The sequence below is a fragment of the Macrotis lagotis genome, chromosome X, assembly GCF_037893015.1.
Source record: "Macrotis lagotis isolate mMagLag1 chromosome X, bilby.v1.9.chrom.fasta, whole genome shotgun sequence".
Classification (NCBI taxonomy): domain Eukaryota; kingdom Metazoa; phylum Chordata; class Mammalia; order Peramelemorphia; family Peramelidae; genus Macrotis; species Macrotis lagotis.
Window position 1 is genome coordinate 300,635,158 of NC_133666.1, and position 22,198 is coordinate 300,657,355.

At 31.8% G+C, this 22,198-nt stretch overlaps 1 protein-coding gene across 3 annotated transcripts in view; it reads right to left on the bottom strand.

Annotated features, from left to right (window-relative positions):
- Positions 1-7,506: 7,506 nt before the first annotated feature.
- The window catches only part of CXH18orf54 (chromosome X C18orf54 homolog), a 49,915-nt gene continuing 35,223 nt past the window's right edge, over positions 7,507-22,198 (bottom strand). For all 3 annotated transcript variants that reach the window (XM_074207908.1, XM_074207906.1, XM_074207907.1), the window contains 2 exons: positions 14,150-14,211; positions 7,507-7,731 (listed from right to left, as the gene is read on the bottom strand). In XM_074207908.1, the coding sequence (XP_074064009.1) occupies positions 7,614-7,731; positions 14,150-14,211 (180 nt within the window). In that variant the 3' untranslated portion in view covers positions 7,507-7,613. The remainder of the gene's footprint in view (positions 7,732-14,149; positions 14,212-22,198) is intronic.

Sequence of the window (22,198 nt, forward strand, 5' to 3'; positions counted from 1 at the left end):
ACAAACCAGCCATCAGTGGTTTCAACTTATATTAAAAAACATTACAAAAAAATCTGTGAGACTAATTCTACAAAGAATTTTTATTACAAATTTTATATTCACTTACAAAAATAAGCATACAAAACAAGGAATAAAATCTTCCAAAAACTCTTAGTATTTAAGGTGGAACCAATAAATTCCATCAATCAAAAAGCATTTATTAAGTATCTGGTATGTGCTCTGCAGACACTGAGAATATAAATACAAACAATGAAGTCATCTTTACTTTCAAGACACATCAGACAAAAAAATAAACAAGATGTTCTTGCATAGCATCACATCAGAGATAACTGATATGCACTAGGTAGAGCTGGGTCTAGGATCAGGAAGACCTGAGTTCAAATTTCTACTTCATATTGGCATGACCCTGGGCAAGTAATTTAACCTGTGTGCCTCAGTTTTCTCAATGGAAAAGACACCTACTTTCTAGGATTGTTGTTTATTAAAAGGACTAAGCACCTACTAGGCTTACTCCCTTTCCCCTTTCCCTTCCAGGTATCTTAGCTTCTATTGCTTCTAAATTTATTTTTTTAAATATAGATGTAGTCAATATATACAGTTACAATTTTTCTGATCTCATTGCATCATTTGTATAGATATTTCTATATTTCCTGGTATGTATCATGTTTATAGTTTTTTATACTACTGCAATAAACTAATAGATTAACATCATAATTTTATTTACCCATCTCCACTTGTTGGATTGTTTTCCTAATTTTTTGTGATTATAAGAACCAGGTATATTGTATACAAATGAGTCTTTTTCTCTTTGTAATCAAACTGGAATACCTGGATCCAAAGGTGTTATTAGTTTTAGGACTTAATTTTGTTTTTCAAAATGTATGTTTGTACCAGGCTAGTCATCATTGTATTAGTATGCCTATTTTCCCACCGTCCTAAACACACTAGATTTGATAATTTTTTGCTAATTTTCTCCATTCAAATGAGTAGAAATTGGCATCTTAAATTTTTCTTGGCTTCAATTTCTCTATTAAAGATTTGCATATCTTTTCAGGTTTGTATTTTCTCATTCACGAATAGACTACCCTTCCCTTTGGCCATTTTCCCAACAGGCAGAATGAATTGTCAGTTTTATGGATAAGTATCATCTCCTTACAGATTCTAAATGTAAATACCTGCATCTAATATATTTACTGCTACTATTATTTCTAACCTATTTCTTTTCATTTCAGAGACTGGTTTTTTGTGTGCTAAATTTTTGGGGGGATAGTAAAAGCATAAAATTTTTCTCCAATTTCTATTTGTTTGATAAAAATGTTCTTACTCAGATTTTATACTGAGATTCCCTGTTCTAATTTGTGTGTGTGTGAATTTTGTGAGGTATAGTTTCAAAACTATTTTTCTAGTTATATGACTACTCAATTTTCTTAGTTTTTAAGTGATTTAATTTAACCAATCCCAAGTGTTTTAAAAAAAAAATTATTTAAAAAAAACACCTTTTATTCAGATTGGCTTCCATCTCCAGGTTCCCTAGCTTAGTTTCATTAATCTATTTTCTCTATTCTTTTCCCATTACCAACAGTTTTTAAAACAAATTTAAATTTTATTTATTTATTTTGAATCGTGCAATTTTTCCCCTAATCTCACTTCCTTCCTCCCCCCCCCCAGAAGGCAGTCTGTTAGTCTTTACATTGTTTCCATAGTATACATTGATCTACATTGAATGTGATTACCCTAAGGAAAAAAAAATAAAGTATAAGAGAGAGAGCAAAATTACATAATAAGATAAGGGTTTTTTAAAATTAAAGGTAATAGTCTTTAGTTTTTGTTCAAACCCCACTATTCCTTCTCTGTATACAAAAGGTATTCTCCATCACAGATACTCCAAAATTGTGCCTGATTGTACACTGATGGAATGAGCAAGTCCATTAAGGTTGATCTTCACTCCCATGTTGCTGTTAGAGTATACAGTGTTTTTCTGGTTCTGCTCATCTCGGTCAGCATCAGTTCATCCAAATCATTCCAGGCTCCCCTGAATTCTCATCCCTCCTGGTTTCTAAAAGAACAAGTGTTCCATAACATACACATAACACAATTTGTTCAGCCATTCCCCAATTGATGGACATTCACTCATTTTCCAATTCTTTGCCACCCCAGAGCTACTATGAATATTCTTGTACAAGTGATGTTTTTACACTTTTTCATGATCTCTTCAGGGTATAGACCCAGTAGTGGCATTGCTGGATCAAAGGATATGCACATTTTTGTTATCCTTTGGGCGTAATTCCAAATTGCTCTCCAGAAAGGTTGGATGAGTTCACAGCTCCACCAACAATGCATTAGTGTTACAGATTTCCCACATCCCTTCCAACACTGATCATTGTCCTTTCTGGTCATATAGGTCAGTCTGAGAGGAGCAAGGTGGTACCTCAGAGATGCTTTAATTTACATTTCTCTAATAAATAGTGATTTTGAGCAATTTTTCATGTGACTATGGATCACTTTGATTTCCTCATCTGTAAATTGCCTTTGCATATCCTTTGATCATTTGTAAATTGGAGAGTGGCTTGTTTTTTAAAAAACTTGACTCAGGGGCGGCTAGGTGACTTAGTGGATAAAGCACAGGCCTTGGAGTCAGGAGTACCTGGGTTCAAATCCGGTTTCGGACACTTAATAATTACCTAGCTGTGTGGCCTTGGGCAAGCCACTTAACCCCATCTGCCTTACAAAAATCTAAAAAAAAAAAAAACAATTTTACTCAGTTCTCTGTATACTTTAGAAATGAGTCCTTTGTCAGAAATACTAGTTGTAAAAATTGTTTCCCAATTTACCACATTTCTTTTGATCTTGGTTACAGGGGTATTGTTTGTGCAAAAGTTTTTGTAATTTAACATAATTGAAATTATCTACTTTGTTTTTAATTGTGTTCTTGTCTTCTTTGGTCATAAACTACTTCCCTTTCTATAGATCTATTCCTTGATCTCCTAGCTTGTTTTTTTTATCTAGATCCTATATCCATTTTGATCTTATCTTGGTATAGGGTGTAAGGTGTTGGTCTAATCCAAGTTTCTGCCATACTAACTTCCAATTTTCCCAACAGTTTTTGTCACAGAGATTTTTTTAATCCCAAAAGCTGGATTCTTTGGGTTTATCAACAACAGATTACTATAATCCTTTCCTGCTATTGCACCTAGTCTATTCACTGATCCACAACTCTATTTCTTTACCAGTACCAGAAAGTTTTGATGACTGATGCTTTATAATATAATTTTAGATCTGGTAGGGCTAAGCCACCTTCTTTTGTGCTTTTTTTCATTAAATCCCTGGAAATTCTCATCTTTTTTTTTTCTCCATATTAATTTACTTACTTTTTTCTAACTCATTAATTTTTTGGAATTTTGATTGGTAGGGCACTAAATAAGTTGTTTAATTTAGGTAGGATTGTCATTTTTATTATATTAGCTCAGCCTACCCATGAGCAGTTATTTTCCCAGTTATTTAAATCTAATTTTATTTGTATGAGAAATATTTTGTAATTGTTTTCAAAAAGTTTCTGAGTCTGCTTTGGCAGGTAGACTCCCAAGTATTTTATATTGTCTGATGTACTTTGAATGGGATTTCTCTTTTTAGCTCTTTCTGCTGCATTTTTCTAGTCATATATATATATATATATATATATATATAGAGAGAGAGAGAGAGAGAGAGAGAGAGAGAGAGAGAGAGAGAGAAATGTTGAGGATTTATGAGGGTTTATTTTATATCCTGCAACTTTGCTAAAGTTAGTAATTATTTCTAGTAGATTTTAGATGATTTTGGGGGATTCTCTAGGTATACCATCATGTCTTCTGCAAAGAGTGAGAGTTTTGTCTCTTCCTTCCCAATTCTAATTCCTTCCATTTCTTTTTCTTCTCTTGTTGTTGAAGCTAACATTTCTAATACAATATTGAATAGTAGTGGTGATAATGGGCATCCTTGTTTCACTCCTGGTCTTATTGGGACTGCCTCTAGCCTGTCCCCATTGCATATAATGCTTATTTGATGGTTTCAGATAGATACTGCTTATTATTATTATAAGGAACAATCCATTTATTCCTATGCTTTCTAGTGTTTTTAGTAGGAATGGGTGCTGTATTTTGTCAAAAGTTTTTTCAACATCTGTTAATATAATCATATGATTTCTGATATGCTTATTGTTGATATAATTAATTATAGTAACAGTTTCCTAATATTGAACCAACCCTGCATTCATGAGATAAATGCTACTTTGTCAAAATGTATTATCCTAGGGGCTGCTAGGTGGCGCAGTGGATAAAGCACCGGCCCTGGAGTCAGGAGTACCTGGGTTCAAATCCAGTCTCAAACACTTAATAATTACCTAGCTGTGTGAGCTGTGTGGCCTTGGGCAAGCCACTTAACTCCATTTGCCTTGCAAAAAACCCCTAAAAAAACAAAAAAAAAATATTATCCTAGTGATAACTTGTAATCATTTTTTTTTAGGTTTTTGCAAGGCAAAGGGGGTTAAATGGCTTGCCCAAGGCCACACAGCTCACACAGCTAGGTAATTATTAAGTATTTGAGATCGGATTTGAACCCAGGTACTCCTGATTCCAGGGCCGGTGCTTTATCCACTGCGCCACCTAGCCGCCCCAACTTGTAATCATTTTACTAAGATTTTATTGAAGATTTTTGCATCTATATTCATCAGGGAGAGAGGTCTATAATTTTCCTTCTCTGTTTTAACTCTTCCTAGTTTAGGTATCAGCACCATATTGGTTTCATAGAAAGAGTTAGGCAGAGTTCCATCTTCAACTATTTTTCCAAAGAGTTTATATAGAATTGAAACCAACTGTTCCTTAAATGTTTGGTAGAATTCACTTGTGAATCCAACAGGCCCTGGAGATTTTTTCTTAGGGAGTTCAATGATAGCTTGTTAAATTTCTTTTTCTGAGATAGGATTATTTAAGTATTTAATCTCCTCTTCATTTAACCTGGGCAACTTATATTTTTGTAAATACTCATCTATTTCACTTAGGTTATCAAATTTATTGGCATAGAGTTGGGCAAAATAATTCCAAATTATTACTTTAATTTCCTCCTCATTGGTAGTGAGTTCACCTTTTTCATTTATGATACTAGCAATTTGGTTTTCTTCTTTTTTAATCAAATTAACCCGAGGTTTATCACTTTTATTGTTTTTTTATAAAAACCAACTCTTGTTTTATTAGTTCAATAGTTTTCTTCCTTTCGATTATATTAATTTCTCCTTTAATTTTTAGAATTTCTAATTTGATATTTAATGGGGGGGTTAATTTGTTCTTTCTTTAATTTTTTAGTTGCATGTTTAGTTCATTGATTACCTCTTTCTCTAATTTATTCATATAAGCATTTAAAGATATAATATATCCCTTGACAGCTGCCTTGGCTATAACCCATAAGTTTTGGTTTGTTGTTTCATTATTGTCATTATCTAGGATGAAATAATTTTCTATAATTTGTTGTTTGATCCACTCATTCTTTAGAATGAAGCTAGTTTCTAATTGGTTTTGGGTCTATTTCTCCCTGGCCCAATACTGTGTGTGATTTTTATTGCGTTATGATCTGAGAAAGATGTATTCACTATTTCTGTCTTCCTGCAATTGATCATTAGATTTTTATGTCCTATTACATGGTCAATTTTTGTGTAAGTACCATGTATTGCAGAAAAAAGTATATTTATTTCTATCCCCATTCAGTTTCCTCCACAGGTCTATCATGTCTAGGTTTTCTAATAATCTATTTACCTCTTTAACTTCCTTCTTGTTTATTTTATGGTTAGATTTATCAAAATCTGAGAGTGGGAGATTGAGGTCTTCCACCAGTAGAGTTTTGCTGTCTAAGTCTTCCCGTAACTCCTTCAACTTCTCTAGAATTTGTATGCTATACCATTGGGTGCATATATATTTACTATTGAATTACTTTATTATCTATGGTACCTTTTGGGAAGATATAGTTTCCTTCCTTATCTCTTTTAACAAGATCTATTTTTGCAGCTGCTTTATCTGAGATAAGGATTGCCACCCTGCTTTTTTTCACTTCAGCTGAAGCAAAATAGATTTTGCTCCAACCTTTTACCTTTACTTTATATGTATCTCTCTGTTTCAAATGAGTTTCTTCTAAGCAGCATATTATAGGATTCTGGTTTTTAATTCACTCTGGTATTCACTTACATTTTAAGGAGGAGTTCATCCCATTCACATTCAAAGTTATAATTATTAGCTCTTTATTGCCTTCCATGCTATCTTCCCTCTGTAGTTTCCCCCCTTTTTTTCACTTTATCCATATTCCCCAGTATTTTGTTTCTGAATACCACCACTTTCAGTGTGTTTGTCCCCCTATATCCAATCGCCCCTCCCTTTTCTTTCCCTTTTTCCCTATGCCCCTTCTTCCTTTTGTTAGTTCCTCTTTTCCTCCCCCTCCCCTTTTCCCCTTTCCCCTTTTTAAATACTTGAAAGGTAAGATAAGTTTCTTAACTGAGTGTATGTATGTATGTTAACTTTAAGCCATATCTGCTGTAAGATTCAGGGAGTTCTCACAATGTCTGCCTTCTCTCCACCATCTTGGCCAGAAGTCTCCAACAGTTTTAATAAATACTGCTTTGCCTAGTGTTAAAACTCACAAGGTTGTCTTCTTTTCAAATGTTAGTCTTTTCAGTTTTCTCATGTGAATTTTGTCATTACTTTATTCTATGAAGGAACCCATTATTTTGTTTTATATTGTGGTAAGTCATTATTATCTTAGGAAGTATTTACAAGGAACTATTTGAATAAGGAATATAGTCAAAGAAAATCTTTTGAACAAAAAATACCATTTTGATAAGTTATGAAGATATTGTCTTTATGTGAATACTTCTATAAAATGTTATTAAAAATTAAATTAAATTTTAAAAATTCACTTATTCCTATATAACTTGCTTGGTTTAGCTAGATCGTTGATCCAAATACCCAGAGATAGAAAGGAACTTACAGATATGCTATATTCAAATACAGTTAGAGCCAACATATGGGATTGTAAAGCACTTTGAATATGACTATTAAGGAACTAACAATACATTTTTTTGAGTTCTACATTTCCAAATTCCTCAATTTGTTTTTGTTTGCAAATACATCAAACCCTTAATATGTGTTTTGTGCAAACAAAAAAGATTATGTATCTTGTGTACAGAGTAGGAGTAAGCTTTCATTATAACAATTTTACATCACCTTAGACATTTTTATAATTTTCCAAGCACACTGAAATAGGATTCTGTTTTTTGTAAGCAGTCTTCAAGAGAGAGATAATAAACTTGTCGAGGTAATAAAAGAGAAGAATAGAATATCGCAAAAAAATCATAAAGATCTTGAAGGAAAGAACAGAAATTATCATCTAATGACTTAAACATTTACTAGTCTTAAAACAGGTAGGTTAGACTTTATGATACACCTCCAATTCTATTATTATGATACAGTATGAAGTTAAGGTACAAAACAATTCAATTTTAAGAATTTTATTTTAAGGAGGCAGAATGATTTATGATAATTACTATGAAATAATAAAAAAATCCATTTTAGTCCATTTGTGAATATGTTTTAAAAATCTCAATTTCTGTTGGTTAGAAAATTTTTTGTCTCTTCAGTTTTCCGTGATTCTATTAGAGATGATTTGCCACAAGTATCCTCAACTAGTTCTCTCAGACGGGACAAATGGTACAAAGCCCTTTTTGAAAAAAAAAATATATATATATAATAAGTAGAACACAGTGAATATTCAGTACATAGAGGATATTCTTATATAAAAAGAAATAACTAGATAATAAGTTTGATTACTCTATTTTGAACATATTCCCCTCAAATGAATTTCTTGTTTGTTTTTAAACTTAATTCTTTAAAAATGCATTTGAACCCTATTTGGGACTAATAAATAATTTATTTTATTTTCTATAAATGTTGTGAATGATTCCAAGGACATAAACATATGTTATATATATGATAAGTGTTATTATCTGCTGTTTAAGAAGTATACTTTTATATAACTTCAACAAATAAAATTCTTTGGTGTGAGACAAAATATTGTAATTCCATGTCCTTAGTTTCTGCCTCTTTAGTAAAAGAAATGAAATAATGAGTCCCTTCTCTACTAAGCAAGAATATACCGAAGATATTTTTAAAAATAAAAAAATACTGTGTACTCCTCAAAAGAAAGATAATATAGAAAAATAATAAAACTTATGTGGATATTCTTATCGAACTTCTAATTTCCTGGGCTTCCATTTTTTAAATTAATGAATGGTAGCATGCATTCAATTATATGAAAATATATCATACTTTCTAAGGCATATCTATGATACTTACCTAATGTGTAGAAATCCTAGGTCTCTAGGACATTCTCCCAATGAGAGTGACTTCAGAACTTGATTTAAAAACTTCTCCTTCCCAAACCTTCCATCTTCTTCACTGATTTCAATATTTATACTGAATACTCTAGATTGACAGTTCATTACCTCTCACCACTCACGGTCTCCATCTCCACTATATTTCATCTGCCCCTAATGGTAATGCATTAAATCTCAATATCACCCCAAACCACTCCACCTATTTTCTACTTTGCTTTCATAAAATTCTATCTTATCATATAGTCATTTTTCTCCTCCCAAACTTCATTGATAGTTCCAAATAATTTTGGTTTGAGCACTCAAAGGAATAGTGAATAAAAATAGGACAACCAATTATCCTTTCCAGAAGTGATGATAGGATTGTTTTGATAAGATGTCTAAATAAAATGGGTTAGGTGAGTTTGTACTCATTCACTCACCAATAATAATATTTCAGTCTTAGGGAGAATAAATGACAATTGACATTGAGGGATAAACTGCCAAAAAAAAAGCAAATTATAAAAAATAAACAGGCAAAAACTTAAAAATCATAGTTGTTGGGAATTATTTTGCACAGGGACAAGTTGCTTGAAACACCTCAATATCTACTGAAGATTATCATCCTATTATAGCACAGCATAATAAGTGATATTAATAATGATGACCAGAATCATTAAGAAAATGATCTATTATTTTATAAGTAATATTACCTATATGGTAAAAACTTGTGAAATACAATGTTTTAAATTTTTCTTTTTTAAATAAGTCATTAGAATTTTTTAAAGTTATTTCAGTATTTATATAGAGAGAGCTCAGTTTAGTGGATAGAACACTGACCTCAAAGTTAGAATCACTCTGCCCCTAGGCATAACTTCTTAGTTTCTTAAAACTATAAATTGCAGAGAAGGTATCAAACTACATGATAGAGGGAATTCTAGAGTTCCCTACATCAGTTAAATCCCATATTTGTTCACTATCCTCTATCCTACTTAAATCCTTAAATATAATTACTTATTTCAATAATTAGAATTTTGTCATTATTTAAAAAGTTATCAGATTATAATCTGTGCGTAAAGTCTCTCTGGGAAAAACAAAACAAAACAATGAATCTTAAAAGTTGAAAAATGCCAATGGAATCCTTAAAATGTTTCAAACCTTCTCCAAGGTTATCATAACAAGTGCTTTTCTTCCTTATTCCTTAACTTTCTAACATCCATTGGGAGAAAATGTCTGTGATTTAGTGAGAAACAGAATGAAACTAAAAAAAAAAAAAAGATTGCCTTGCATGATGTAGAACTGTAATCCCCACTACTGAGGGATGCTGAGGCTGTCCCTAATTCTGGGCTCTAAGTTGAGCTAAAACTCATTAGGTGCCTGTAAAAAGTCAAACATCAATATGATGAGCGCCTGAGAGCAGGGATCCCCAGGCTGTGGAGGAAAAGGAAGATTGGTCTCCTTTAGAAACTGAAAAGTAGTGGATTAAATCCATAAGGAACCACCATTTCACTTCTAGATTGAGTGAAATAGGAAAACTCAGTTTTTCTTCACTGTTCTCCCCATCCAATTCCTTATTTCTACTCAGTGTCTACTTTAGTTCAGCCTTTCGACACATCTCCTTTAAACTATTTCAATGGCTTTCTAATTGGTCTTCCTGATTAAATCCCTTTTCAATCCAATCCAGCCTCCAGAAATGACAAAAGGATTTTCTTTATGCATGTTAAAAAAAAAATTCTACACTCCAATTCAATAAACTCCAAGGCTCTCTAACCATTAGGGGAAAATAAAAGCTCCCTCATTTAGTTTTTAAAGGTCTTCACAATCTGGCTCCAAACTAACTTTCCAGCCTTGTTGTATATTACCCCGCTTTCCACACTATGTTTCAGTCAAATTGATCTGGCTGTTCCTCATACATGTCACTCCATCTCCCATCTCTGTACCTTTGCACTGAATATTTCTAATGTCTGAATGGGAGACCTTCCCCTCCTCCCACAGCATTCTTTCCTTCCAATTGCTTGTGTCTTCTCTTCTGAATTTGTATTGATGTATTTGTATTTATATGTACTATGTAGATGCTTTTATATATATATATATGTATGTATGTATGTTGTCTCTCCCATTAAAACATAGACTCTTTCAAAATAGGGATTGTTCTATTCACTGTATTAGTATTGCTGCCTTTGATATAGTCGGTACTTCATAAATATTTGGTGATTTATTGATAGCTCTCTAAGACTATGAATTAGAAGACTTGCTTCATTAAAAGAGAAAATTTCCATATAGATGAAATTATAAATCTGTATCCAAAAAAATCACTAAACCAAGAAGTCATCCTGGTTTTTAAAATCATTAAATGCTATTGATGTTAATACTCAATAATTTGTGAACAGAAAAGGACCATATATATACATTAGTGTCTAGGGACAATTTAGAAAAAGAGCTGTGTGCTTGCCCTGAAAATCTCAACAGGTTCATTTCTAGAGTTTGCATTTGTATTTTCCTTTACTATGCATATCAAATAGTATTTGAAAAATCCAATCTGCTAGCTGAACACAATGAGAAAAAAAATTGTTAGTGTTCAATTAATTCTTCTTGGCAAAATCCCTTTGCTGTCCACAAAAAACCTAAAAACTACATGGATAGTTTGTGCATTTGACTCAAGACAGTTAATGGACAAAAACCAACACCTAATCAAGGTTTGATATAATTAATGTAATGGCACAACAAATGATCAGGACAGAATTCCATCACCCCCTAAGGAAAGGGTTGTGGCAACCCTTTTGGTTCAGTATATGTATATTTGGGATGAATAGGTTGTAAAGACTTAGGGTTTGTTCACTTTTATGTGAACATAAGCTTAAGTACCTTAGACTAAAAGTATCGTCTTTGAAATTTGATCATCTAGGAGCAGCTAGGTGGTGCAGTGCATAGAGCACTAGCCCTGGAGTCAGGAGGTGAGTTCAAATCCGAACTCAGACACTTAATAATTACCAAGCTGTGAGACCTTGGGCAAGCCACTTTAACCCCACTGACTTGCAAAAGTTCCCCCCTCCCAAAAAAAAAAACTGTCTGAAATTTGATTAGCTAGTTCATTTGACTAAGAATTGGGATACTCTAAGAATTCTATATCTCTGTGATCCAGAATTTCCTTTTTAGACAAACTTAGCCCTTAGCAGTATCAGCGATCTAGTATAATATCTAAGAGTGGTTCCAAAAGGGCTCAATCAGCTAATTATGGACCAATTTAAATCCTAAGACTCAAAAGTACAATATATTCAATGAATCGGTCTTGTCCCTTCTTGTGAACTGTCAATATATTTGGCAAATTATTTTGATAAGTGGAATACAAAGTGAAACTTTGGGGGAAAAGTAATTTAAACTTTCCTATTCCCATTTCTAATACTGCTATGGTGTGAAAATGATCTAAATAGTCTACAATGCCCTCCCTGTAATTCAAGGCTTCTTAACCTGGGTCCATGAACTTGTTTTAAAAAATGATTTTTTATTTATTTCAAACACTATTATATATTATTAGCTTTTGCATTTAAAACATCATTTAGAAAAGAGGTCTATAGGCTTCAGCACACAGTCAATGGGATTCATGATTTAAAAAAAGGCTAAAAATTTCTGTCGTAACATTTATGCTTGGAAAAACACTGCAAAAATAGAACTCAAATTTGTAAGCAGAATGAAACCTCATCCTAGACCATAAAATAAGGTTCTTTGCCTTAATATATCCTTGAAAACTATCATTATGATGTTTCTGAAATCCACTAAGTATAGAGTATTATACCAAATACTGTGGTGCAAAAAAATGTCAGACATGGGGCAGCTAGGTGGCGCAGTGGATAGAGCACCAGCCCTGGAGTCGGGAGTACCTGAGTTCAAATTCAGCCTCAGACACATAAAAATTACCTACCTGTGTGGACTTGGGCAAGACACTTAACCCCATTGCCTTGCAAAAAAAAAAATGTCAGACATGGTTCCTTGTCTTTATTACATGCATCTCAGAGCCATCTTTGACTTTTCCTCGTATCATACTATCCTTTACTCAAGTTCTTTTGCCAAAATGCATTGGTTCTCTCTGAACAAGATTTCTCACAAGAATTTCACTATTCTATTTACATTACTACCAGCCTAGTTCAGACTATGATGGGCTACTAATTCTTTTCTCTGCCTACAGTCTTATCCTTCTCTAATACATCCTTCACAAAGCTGCAAAATGACCTTCTTCGTATATAGCAGGAATTTCATAAAAATATGACTCACTGAATTTGTTAAGGATTATCCTATTTCATTCCCTTGTTCCATACTGCTTCTAAGATGAAATACAGACACCTAAGTCTAATATTTAAAGCCCATCACAATCTTTCCAGCCATTATCATTGCTTCCCATTCATATACATTATGTTCCAGCCAAAACAGATTTTGAGCTGTTCCTAGACTCAATATATGATTCAAACATTCATTCATAGAAGTCATGTGGGGAACCTAAAATGCAATCTCATCTTTACATTTTAGAATCTTTATCTCCCTTCAAGCTTCAGCTCAGCTGAGCACTGATCTTGAAGTCAGGAGGATTGAGTTTGAATCCATCCTCAGGCACTTGACACTTACTAGCTGTGTGGCACTTGGGAAAGTCACTTAACCCTGATTGCCTGGCATCTAGGACCATCTCCAGGTGTACTGATTCATATCTGTCATCTGGAGGAGAAAGTGAGGATGGTGACCTAGCACAGCACCCCCCTCACTCAAATCCAATTCATGTCCTTGTCATAGTATCACCTCCCTAATGTCATGGTCTTCTTTGAGAACAAAAGACAAACATCAAGTGTTCTGCCTCTTCTCAAATTTCCCTGGAGAACTTAAGTCTGGATCTACCTATTACATTCTACATCTTATATTTTTCTATGTGCATGCCCAATCTTCATCCTTCTCAGTAAAATATAAGGTTCTTAAAGTAAGTGACTATCTTCAAAAAAAAACTTTTCTATATTTGGTAGAAAGGACAGAAAAGTGTCTTAACAAATATTTGCTGAATTAGGAGGAATATATATATATATATATATATATATATATATATATATATACATATGTGTGTGTGTGTATAATGCATAAATTACAGCTAGGTCCCAATTAGTACAAAAAGTGAATTTTATGAAGTGGTCTCATTATTCAACTTTTTAATATTATGTGTATATATATATATATATATATATATATATATATATATATATATATGTATGTATGTATGTAAATTGTCCTTACATATACAAAAATGCCATCGGAAAAAAATCTGTTTAGGGGAGGCTAGGTTGCACAGTGGATAGAGCACCAGCCTTGGAGTCAGGAGTATCTGAGTTCAAATGTGACCTCAGACACCTAATAATTATCTAGCCATGTGGCCTTGGGCAAGCCACTTAACCCCAATGCCTTGAAAAAATCTAAAAAAATAAATAAGAAAATAAGAAAACAATCCATATAATAGAATTTGAAATGATAGATTTAAAAGATTTTTCATGGAGAAATGTGCCCCAAGAATTATTAATAGTTTGTCCCTAAAGTAAACTCCATTAAATTATTAATTAGACATGAGTATCCAAACAGATTTAAATAAACAAGACAGGTTTCTTGAAAATGTTCAACAATGTTACATTTAGAAACTTCTAATGTCTTTTTAGGCAAAGGAATAGCTGAAGTTAACTGCCAATATTCTCATTAAATATTTTAATGAACATTTATATTCATAATTAAGAATATACTTACTTTTGAAGAGATTTAGCAATAGGAATTATATCTTCCTTTATAGAACCTTCATCCTCTGGAAACTTAATAAAAATAGTACAGGTTAAGTAGTAAAATATATAATATATAAATACTATACACATGTATACATATGTAAATATATAAGTATCCATATATATATATTTACATATAAACATGGTAAAAATTACAATGGGTATAAACTAAAAAATGTGGCATATAAAATTTTGAGCAAACAGAACCTTCCAAAACATCTTCTGATATTTTGAAATTATATCCACAAATGAAGTTCAAGAAAAAGAATGTTTTTAGCTTATTCATCTTTTAATGATCTTTAGACATTTCAATGAATATTTGTGTTCAATCTGATTACACTTACAGATTCATAATTTTATAATACAGCTGTATAATTACCAATCTAAGCAAAATTATTCTATTAGAATTAATAGTTATAAGGGGCGGCTAGGTGGCATTAGGGGCGGCTAGGTGGCGTAGTGGATAAAGCACCGGCCTTGGAGTCAGGAGTACCTGGGTTCAAATCCGGTCTCAGACACTTAATAATTACCTAGCTGGGTGGCCTTGTGTAAGCCACTTAACCCCATTTGCCTTGAAAAAACCTAAAAAAAAAAAAAAAGAATTAATAGTTATAAATAAAGAAAATGTGTTTCAAAGTAAATAAACTATACAATTTGAATTCTTTATTGATCCAAATATTGTCCATAATTGGACAGCTTGTTCATAAAACTATAATCTTGGACAAGAGACCTAAGTCATATGATCAAAGGAAGTGAATACTTATTTTTTTCAAATTTTCCCAATTTTTTGAGAATGTCAAATATGGAATAATTACTGCTGAATTCACAAGTTGAGAAGTTAAAGAACAATGGAGGGAAAAGCCTCACAAAACAATTCAAGAAACTAAAATTTTAACTCTTAAACTCTTACTCTTCAACCTCACAATCAAGTGCGGGGACAGAACTAGTTTGATCAGTCTCCCAGGCTTGTTTTCATATCCTAACTGTACAGAGTCTGCTAAATTTCCCAATGTCAAAGATTCATTTTAAGTTCCCTTTTTCCCAGTCCACAAGAGCTTAAAAATATTGATGATGCTCAAACCATGGGAGAGTGGGCTGGAGAGGGGAGAGGTGAAGAAGCTAAAGCATTGTAGAGCTAGCTAGACATGAAGGGATTTTTCATGTGAAAGGGAAATGAGACCAGAAACCAAGGATCAGAACTTTACCCTGGGCAAGGATCCAATCTGGTCCCATGCCCCAACACCTGAGGAAGCTGAGGACACCTCCTTCAGATTCAGAAGTCTGCATGGGAGAAAGTACATCAGAGAAATAAATAAGAAAAGTAAAAGAGGAAGAAAGAGTATTTGAGATAATCTATTCTGAATAGGAAGAAAAAGGCTAAGGGACAAAAAGTCCAAGAGAAAAAGATGGGACTAAGTATAGCTCCAGAACAGATAAAACAACAGTGAGATTCAAAGACAAGAAAAATTATTAAAAACAAGCAAACAGGGGTGGCTAGGGCACAGTGGATAAAGCACTGGCCCTGGAGTCAGGAGTACCTAAGTTCAAATCCCATCTCAGACACTTAATAATTACCTAGCTGTGTGGCCTTGGGCAAGCCACTTAACCCCATTTGCCTTGCAAAAACCTAAAAAAACAAAAACAAAAAACAAAAAACAAGCAAACAAAAAAGACCATAAACACTGAACAAGTATTAAAGAAAGCATCAAATAAAAACAAACCAAATATGCAAAATAAAACAAATTCTACAGATTTCTCAGGGATCACAGAATAAGCAAGAAACTCCAGAACTGTTCAAAAGAGAAATCAAATATTTAAACAAAGGTATTAGAGTAGTAATTAGATAGTAGAACAAAGTTCTCAATTCAGAATTACAACAATACAAACAGGAAAGCAGAGAACCTAAAGTAATAATGGAGAAAGAATATTCTCTAAGTTGTGGAAGCTATGAAAAATAAATGACATATTAAGAACTTTTCCACAAAAGTGGAAAGTAAACAATAACTTTGATCAAACTAATTCTGTATAAATCAAAGTGACTGACCTTAACAAACGGTTAAAGAGAAGTGACTTTAAGACACACAGACTTTCCAAAAACATAAAAAGAATTGAATACCATAAATACAGGACCAATTTGAGAAAACCATCCATAACTATTAAATATAGATTTCAAAATACCAATGGATCAAAATAGTATCTACAGATTATCAACAGAGAAAAACCCACACTTGAAGCTCCAAGTCATGTAATTAGTTATATTTAAGAATTTCAATTCTAAAAAGCAAAATTTATAAACAGCCAGGAAAAGGGTCTTTAGTTATTTGAAATAATTTGGAAGGATTCTGTAGCCAGAAGATATCAGAAGAATAAAATAGGATATTCCAAATACCAAAGGAGAAGAAGAATTGCCAAAAAGAAAAACAAGGCGGGCGGAGTAGGATAGAGTAAGGGACATTTTAAGCAAATGCCCAGAAGACAACAGAAGGGAGACAAGAAAGTAGGACAGCTTTAAAAGCTATATGTTGAATTTATTAAATAACTGAAGGAAAAGCAAGCTGTACATAAATGTCATGTTTTCCTGTAAAAAAATCATAGTAATTCGAGTTGCAATCCTAAATAAAATATTCTCCAAAGCTAAGCCTAATCATCACCAAAAAAAAAATGAATCTTCAACAAAATTGATTTGTTGTTACTCAATTGTTTCAGTTGTGTCTGACTCTTTGTAATCCCATCTGGAATTTTCTTGACCAAAATATTGGATGATTTTCCATTTCCTTCTCCAGTTCCTTTTACAGATGAGGAACTGAGGCAAATAAGGTTAAGTGATAGCAAGTGGAATAAGAAATACAATAGATACATTTCTCAAAAATAAAAATAGACATTTGACTTGCATACAGGACAGCTAGTAAGAGATACGCACAGGGACCTAGACAAAGAGAAAGGGAAACAACAGATATAATGAGAGAGAGAGAGAGAGAAACAAGAAACATAAATGTAAATAAGATAAGCAATTAAATAAATTGTCTTGTTTATGGGCAATTATTATCCCCAAAATGAAAAAAAAGTTTGTTAAGAGGTTACAAAAAATCAAGAGACAAAATGAATGTATATGTCTAAAGATTTAAAAGAATCTTAAATATCCCAAGGGAAAGATTAAGAGCAGTGGACAAACTTCATGCTCCCCTACAAGTTAACTGATAGTTTCTCAAAAAGTGTATGGGGGTTGGGGGCTTTTCTAAGTAGAGTAAAACTTATGAAGAAAAAGATCAGAAAGCGGGGTTAGAGAATAAATCTCATGCGAGAAGAGAAAATAAAACTTCAATGTTCCCAAGGCAATGGCTAGTGGGAGGAAAATTGTTTTTCTGTGATAAGAGTGAAGGGTTTTATAATGAATTTTACACAGGAAGAATAGCCACAACATAAAACTATTTTCTGTAAGGGTTGTATTACTTAGGAAAAGGTATTTACATGTTCCAAGAATCAGCATGCAACACCAAGATGACAAAGAGACAGAAACTTGTTCTAAAATATTTATTGTATAATGTATGATGATTCTTATGAAGTTTAATTTTTTCATGAATGAGAAAGACCACTCCCAAAATGATGGGCCCATCAAAAACTAAATGAAGGATCTATAAAACAGAAATATATAAATGGGAATTAAAATTTTTTATCCTAGAAGTTCCATCTCTTATGCATAAAATAAATAAGAAATGAATACACTTAAAAAGTGGAAGAACAGGTCTTAGAATCAAGAAGAGGAAAGAAATAAAAAGTAAATAAAAACTTTTTTTGAAGAACGTATCACAGTCTCTAATATTTCTCCTTTATCATAAGAATCATCATACGTTATACAATAAATATTTTAGAACAAGTGTTCTTAACCCTTTGGGGTTGATATTTCTAACAATATGAACTCCTCAGAATTGTTTTAAATTCAAAAAAGTAAAATACATATAATTATAAAAGAAAATGATTATAATTAGAGTTAGAAAACGTTCATGTATTTCCCTGAAATCTATCCTCAGGCTCCTGTTTAAAAGATGCCCCAGTTAATGATAACACTAACATAAAGGTACAAATGTTATGACATCTAAATTCATAAAATAAAAGTTAATTAAATTCAAAAAGACATTGACAATAACAGAGTAACTAGGTACTTTTTTTTAGGTTTTTTTTTTTTGCAAGGCAAATGGGGTTAGGTGGTTAAGTGGCTTGCCCAAGGCCACACAGCTAGGTAATTATTAAGTGTCTGAGACCAGATTTGAACCCAGGTACTCCTGACTCCACTACGCCACCTAGCCATCCTAACTAGGTACTTTCAAAGTTCATTTTTTTTCAGAATTAGATGAATCTAAAAAGGACAAACAAAAATAAAAATGCATAACTGAATGCACTGCTGGAAAAATCCTATTTGAAAAATTTATAGTCTTCTAAATGAGAAGATTAAAAAATGCATATATATATATTTTCAGAATTACATAGTACCTTTGCAAAAATAGACCATGAATAAGTACACAAAGATTAGAAATAAATATTAAAAAATTAAAATAATATTAAAAGATTATGTATGGATTTAATACATTAAAATGAATAATTAGCAATAATTAATTATAAATTGGATAATTATTAATTGTGATATGAAATAATCATAATATAAGGATTACAAACAAAAAATTCCATTTCAGTTATAAATGGAGAGTTAAGAAATCCTGAATTTTTGTAAGAAAGTCAAAGAACAATTTATAGGAAAAATTAACAACTATATGATTTTTAAAAAATCAACAGTAAGACAACATAACAACATTTTAGGGATGCAACTGATGCTATCCTTAGAGCAACAATTCTCTCTCTGAAAAAGTAACAATATAGGAAATGAGAAAATTAATTCTTTCAATATACCACTTAAAAACTAGAGAACAAGCAACAAAAAAGCACAAAATATTGAAAGGTCAAGGAGAAACAAAATGACAAAAATACTTGTAAAATTATAAACAATTAAAAACCTGATCTTTAAAGACTAAAAAACAGTTGCCCTAAAAGAAGAAAATCAAATTATATAAAAAGAACAACAAGAAATAAAAAGAATTAACAATCCGATATACACTATTATAGGCTAGTCTTGAAGAAAATTTAAAGGAAATTAATGTTTACCCTCAAAAATATAAAATACCCAAATTAAAGGAGTATGAAATAGAGCTATTAATCCAGTCCTACAAAGTGAAGCTGAATAAGTCATTATAAGGGGAAAGGTAATATCTATGAACTGGCATGCAGGGTTTATAGTTGATTTCTCTCAAAATCAGTTTATCCCTGTGATACACAAAATCTTCTAAGTGTTTTTTTTAAAGCTACCAAATTCCTTTTATAAGACAAATATAGTTCTTATAACTAAAAAAAAGAGGGATAAAGCAAAGGAAAAACTATAGACTAATGTTACTAATGGATATTGAAAAATTTTTAAATAAGATCCTAGCAAAAAACCTACAGAAACATAATTATTTATTATTTTGAAATTGGATTTATTCTAGGAATGAAATGATAATTGAACATTTATAAAGCAATTAACATAATTATATTAAAAACAAAACCAATTATATTTATAGTAATATTCATAGACAATAAGATCCTTTAGAATTTATAGCACTCATTTATGCCAAAAATTCTAAAAAGTTTACATGGTGCTATTGTAATTAATATAATTTTTATTTTAATATCACTTTAATATGATTAACGTGATTATTCTTAATGTGATCAAAAGCATGTAACTAAAACCAATAGCAGCATTATTATCAAAGAAGAAACACTTTAAGGGATAAAACAAGGATGCATCTTAACTGTATCATTATTTTATATATATATATATATATATATATATATATATATCTAGAAATGCTATCTATAAGATCAAGACAAGAAAAAAAAAGAAATTAAAGGCATAAAAAGGAGACAAAATTACCTCTAATTGCAATGACATGATAGTTTACTTAGAAAATTCCAGATAGTCATAAAGAAACCAAAACTCTTAATGGTTTTATCAAAGTAGGAGGTAATAAAAAAACTATAAAAATTAGCTTTTTATATAACAATAACAAAATTCAGAAGACAATAACAGAAGAAAACTTCTATTCAAAATAAGAGGAAAAAGCAAAAAATACCTAAAAGTTAATTTATTTACCATCTACACATTCAAGTCATATAAATGCCATCATGTAAAAAAAATACTTTTTAAAGACAATTAGAAAATCAGATAGAGATATACTCATTATTCATGATTAGGCTAAAATATAACAAAAATTATTATATGACATAAGTTAATTTACAGGTTTAGTGCCGTAATGAAGCAAACAACCAATGGATTACTTTATAGAGTTAGTTTTTTTTAAATCCTTTAGAAGAATAAAGGGGTAGATAAAGCACCGGCCCTGGAGTCAAGAGTACCTGGGTTCAAATCCGGTCTCAGACACTTAATAATTACCTAGCTGTGTGGCCTTGGGCAAACAACTTAACCCCATTGCCTAGCAAAAAAAAAAAAAAAAAAAACTAAAAAAAAGAAGAAGAAAGGATATAGAATCTTAATGGGAATAACTAATAAAGGGAAAAGATTGAAAAGGCAGAAGCACTTCCAGAAATTACACTATATTATAAACCAAACCTATGTGACATTAGTCAAAATAACCAGAATTATTTAAGTTTAGTAAACCAAAGAGCATAAACCAACTGGAGAAGAGCTCTCTTTAATCAGAACTTCTGGAGACACTGGAAATCAAATTGATTAAAAATTTATTTGGACAAGCATTCTATACCACACTTTGGAATCAGTAGCCTAAGCTTTTCCTGTGGTGCTTCTAAAGAGCTTGACATCACTGTGAAGGTGTATGGGTAAATTGAGTATTGCTAACCTAAAGAAAAAAAGCAGGAGAATATTTTTTCTTATAAGAAAATATGATCTCTTCAGAATAATATAAGTTCTTGTACTATTTGCTGTTATAAATATTTCTTAATTATTTTACCTTTCTTAAAACATCTTAGCAATTTCTCCTCCCAGATCTCTTGAAGTACAATGATTCTACTTGGATATTTAATACTATTTTGTATAATTTCTAAATTTCTATTCATCTCCTATATCTTTACACTTCCAGTAATTTTGTCTAACTTACTGGGGTTTTTTTCCTCCTAACTGATTAAAACACTTTAGTATTGTGAGTTAGATAAGAATCGTCTCCATGGTACTCCTTTCTGTTTGCAGAGTTTTTATGAGGATCCAAGAAGGCAGTATTTGTAAAGTGCTTAGTAAAGTACCCAGCACACACAGAACATACTGTATAAATGATTATCTCTGTCCATCCCTCTGTCCCATAAACAATAAAGTTCAATTTTGATTAAGTGGAAATTTCTGTGTTCTGGGTTAGTATGTTGATAAGTTCCAAATGGATACAGGATTTAATTATAAAGGATCAAAACAAAATAATTGGAGGAAAATTGATGGAAGCACTTTTCATGACTAGCTAAGGGAAGAATTATTAGCCAAATAAGAGAGAGAGAGAGAGAGAGAGAGAGAGAATAAAGGATAAAAGAGAAGATTTCAATTACATTGAATTGAAAAGCTTTTTATGCATAAAAATAATATAGTTAGGATAAGAAGAAAAACTTTCAACTGAGAAAATATTTGCATCAAGTATCTTTGGTTAGGTCAGTTATCCAAGATAGATTTTTGTGTTAATTCCCTATATAAGTAAGTGGTAAAAAATATATGATAGGTCTTCTGGGTTATTTTTTTTCTTAACCCCTTGACCTCTCCAACTTCTCCAAGAAAGAAATTATGTACCACAGATAAAAGCGATTTTAATTGTCTGCATGATGTAAGACACCCAGAAATCCAAAATAAATTTGAAAAAATCCAAGAAACTAAGAACTGAGTCCTGACTTCCTATCTGTAGGGGAGAGCCTAGAATGAATGGATACCTTGTAAAATTTGATTCCTTGAGGAATACAGAGAATAAAGAGATACTAGATA